This window comes from Cyprinodon variegatus, unplaced genomic scaffold (genome assembly GCF_000732505.1).
Source record: "Cyprinodon variegatus isolate N-32 unplaced genomic scaffold, C_variegatus-1.0 Scaffold341, whole genome shotgun sequence".
Taxonomy (NCBI): Eukaryota; Metazoa; Chordata; class Actinopteri; order Cyprinodontiformes; family Cyprinodontidae; genus Cyprinodon; species Cyprinodon variegatus.
This window is the reverse complement of record NW_015150794.1, coordinates 867,156-869,371: the sequence shown is the minus strand read 5'-3', so window position 1 is coordinate 869,371 and position 2,216 is coordinate 867,156. Positions and strand designations below refer to the sequence as shown.

Below are 2,216 nucleotides of genomic sequence, written 5' to 3'. Positions count from 1 at the left end.
ACACAGATTTAAAGACAGAATTTTTTTTTTTTATTGAAATTTTCTCACATTTGGGACAATATCGTCTGATAAAGAGTACATTTATATACATGTTAAAGCCAGAATGATTTGACATTTAAATATGATTTCCCTACGACTTTAAAAAACGTATTAGAACCTACTTTGTATAGCAGAGGGACACTCGGAACCTGGTCAAACAGGAGCACATGTGGTTTGTTTAGAGCATGCCAGCTGTTTAAGAACTGCTGCTCATTTTTGTCAGTGATCTAAAAGTAAAGAGAACATCAAACTGTGATTTTATTTCCTTTTGTTAAATTCTGCTCTTTAGGCACTGATATTTACCCTCTCTACAAGTCTCTGAGGCAATAGGTCTTCAACGAACTGCCTCAGATGCTCCTTTGCTACGGCGTAATGGAAAAACGTCACCTTTCCACTGATAACACCAAGAATAGACGGGGTGCGATGAGCACCGAGGTGATTGGCTAACCGCCTCTCGTAGCCAACATCCACCACGCCGATCCCGACGCCTGCAAAATCACAAAAGCACATTGTTATCTCTGAACCGCCCCAAAGGTATTCTACATATCTGGGAGTCACATTTCCCCACCTAGACCCTCCATCTCCTGCACCACTTCCTTCCACACAGGCTCGATATGGATGCAGCTGAAGCACCAGTCGGAGGTGATCTTTATCAGGTACGGCCTCCTGTAGCTGTCAGGGACCACCTCGCCAATGTACTGGTTGAAGTGCAGCGTGTACTTGCTGTCTGTGAAGTCCCTCTGGTTCTTGGTGTTGAATGGGAAGTTGAAGAAGGACTCGTCAGGGTAAAAGCTGTCCTGGGGAGGGCCGTATCGGCCGCCGCCGTACGCCTGGGTGTCGTCAGTCTGGCCGTAACGGTCATAGTTGGCACGTTTGTCTTCGCTGGACAGGATCTAGACCAAGCAAATATTAGCTTAGTAATCATGTGAGAGTAAACCATATCTTATTAGGACATTATTAGAAATTGTTCTATACAAGATGAGTAATGGGAATGTTCATTTGTTCTTTCTGACCTAATGGACTTCCCGTAGATGGACATTGACATGTGTGCATTTTTCACATCAGTCCACGCACAACCCGACTGACAGACGGCCATGTTATATTGTTCAGTAGAATAAATCTACAAAATGAGAGAAGTCGTTGGCCTCTGTCTTCTTACGCATCACCAGCAGCACCACTTTGCTGATAAAACTCAACAACTGATCTCGTAATTACGAGATATATATATTTGGTTATGATTACTTGAGCCAGTAATGTAGCATCTTTCCGAAAACTGGTTTTCCGGATTACTTCTTAAAAATATCTGCATCTGTTCCACTGAACAACTCTCTGTGCTGAGGTCTGTCCTGATATGCCTTGGAGCCCCGCTCCTGTTTTCCACTTCATCAATAAAGTACGCAGCTATAACCCTAGGATTACTACTTGCATGCAGCCTTATGACCATACGCGAAAATCCATCAACAGCTCCATTAATACAGATTCCGTATGGTTTAAGTTTTTCATATGAATCGACATGCCCTGGTCATTTAAAAAAATTCTGAAGCCTCAGCTGCAATCCTTGAGAATCTAGGATTTTAAAAAGGTACCAGGGGAAAAGTTCTTTGGGACACCACTAAGCCAGCTGGAATGCATCTCAGATGCATTAATTTATAGCCATAGAGCATCCTGTGCTGGTTTAATGGCTCCTGCAGGAGCAGTGCAACTTCCAGCAAGTCAGAGTAGAGTGTTTTTTTTTTTGCCTAAGCAATTCTAAGGACTTACTGCACAATGCTGACAAACTAAAACTAATTCTATCCAAATCGAGGAAACTCAGTATTTCCCAGTGTTGCATACCTAAAAGGAAAATTAAAGCATATTAAATCTGACAACCCACTCATTGTTCACATTTCATGTAGCGTAGCTCGGCAATGAATGTCCTTCCTCATCTCCTAAATATGACATATCTTATAATTATGAGATCTTATCTCATAATTCTGAGATAGGATCTTATAATATTGAGATCAGTATCTCGTAATTATGAGATCTTTTAATCATAATTACAAGATAAAATTTTATAATTACGAAACACCAATCTCGTAATTATGAGATAAGCTGTCAGATTGTTTTTCCTTTGGTGAATGCAATACGCTTCCGTAGGTATTTGTTCAATCCTAAAAAAGATCATCATTTGAGGCCTC

General features: G+C 41.1%; 1 protein-coding gene across 1 annotated transcript in view; it reads right to left on the bottom strand.

Moving 5' to 3' along the window:
- Nucleotides 1–2,216, bottom strand: part of LOC107091513 (dnaJ homolog subfamily C member 16-like) — a 12,571-nt gene that overhangs the window by 4,954 nt on the left and 5,401 nt on the right. The window contains exons 4-6 of the mRNA XM_015385481.1: nt 608–932; nt 343–527; nt 96–266 (exon numbers count right to left, since the gene is read on the bottom strand). Of these exons, the coding sequence (XP_015240967.1) occupies nt 96–266; nt 343–527; nt 608–932 (681 nt within the window). The remainder of the gene's footprint in view (nt 1–95; nt 267–342; nt 528–607; nt 933–2,216) is intronic.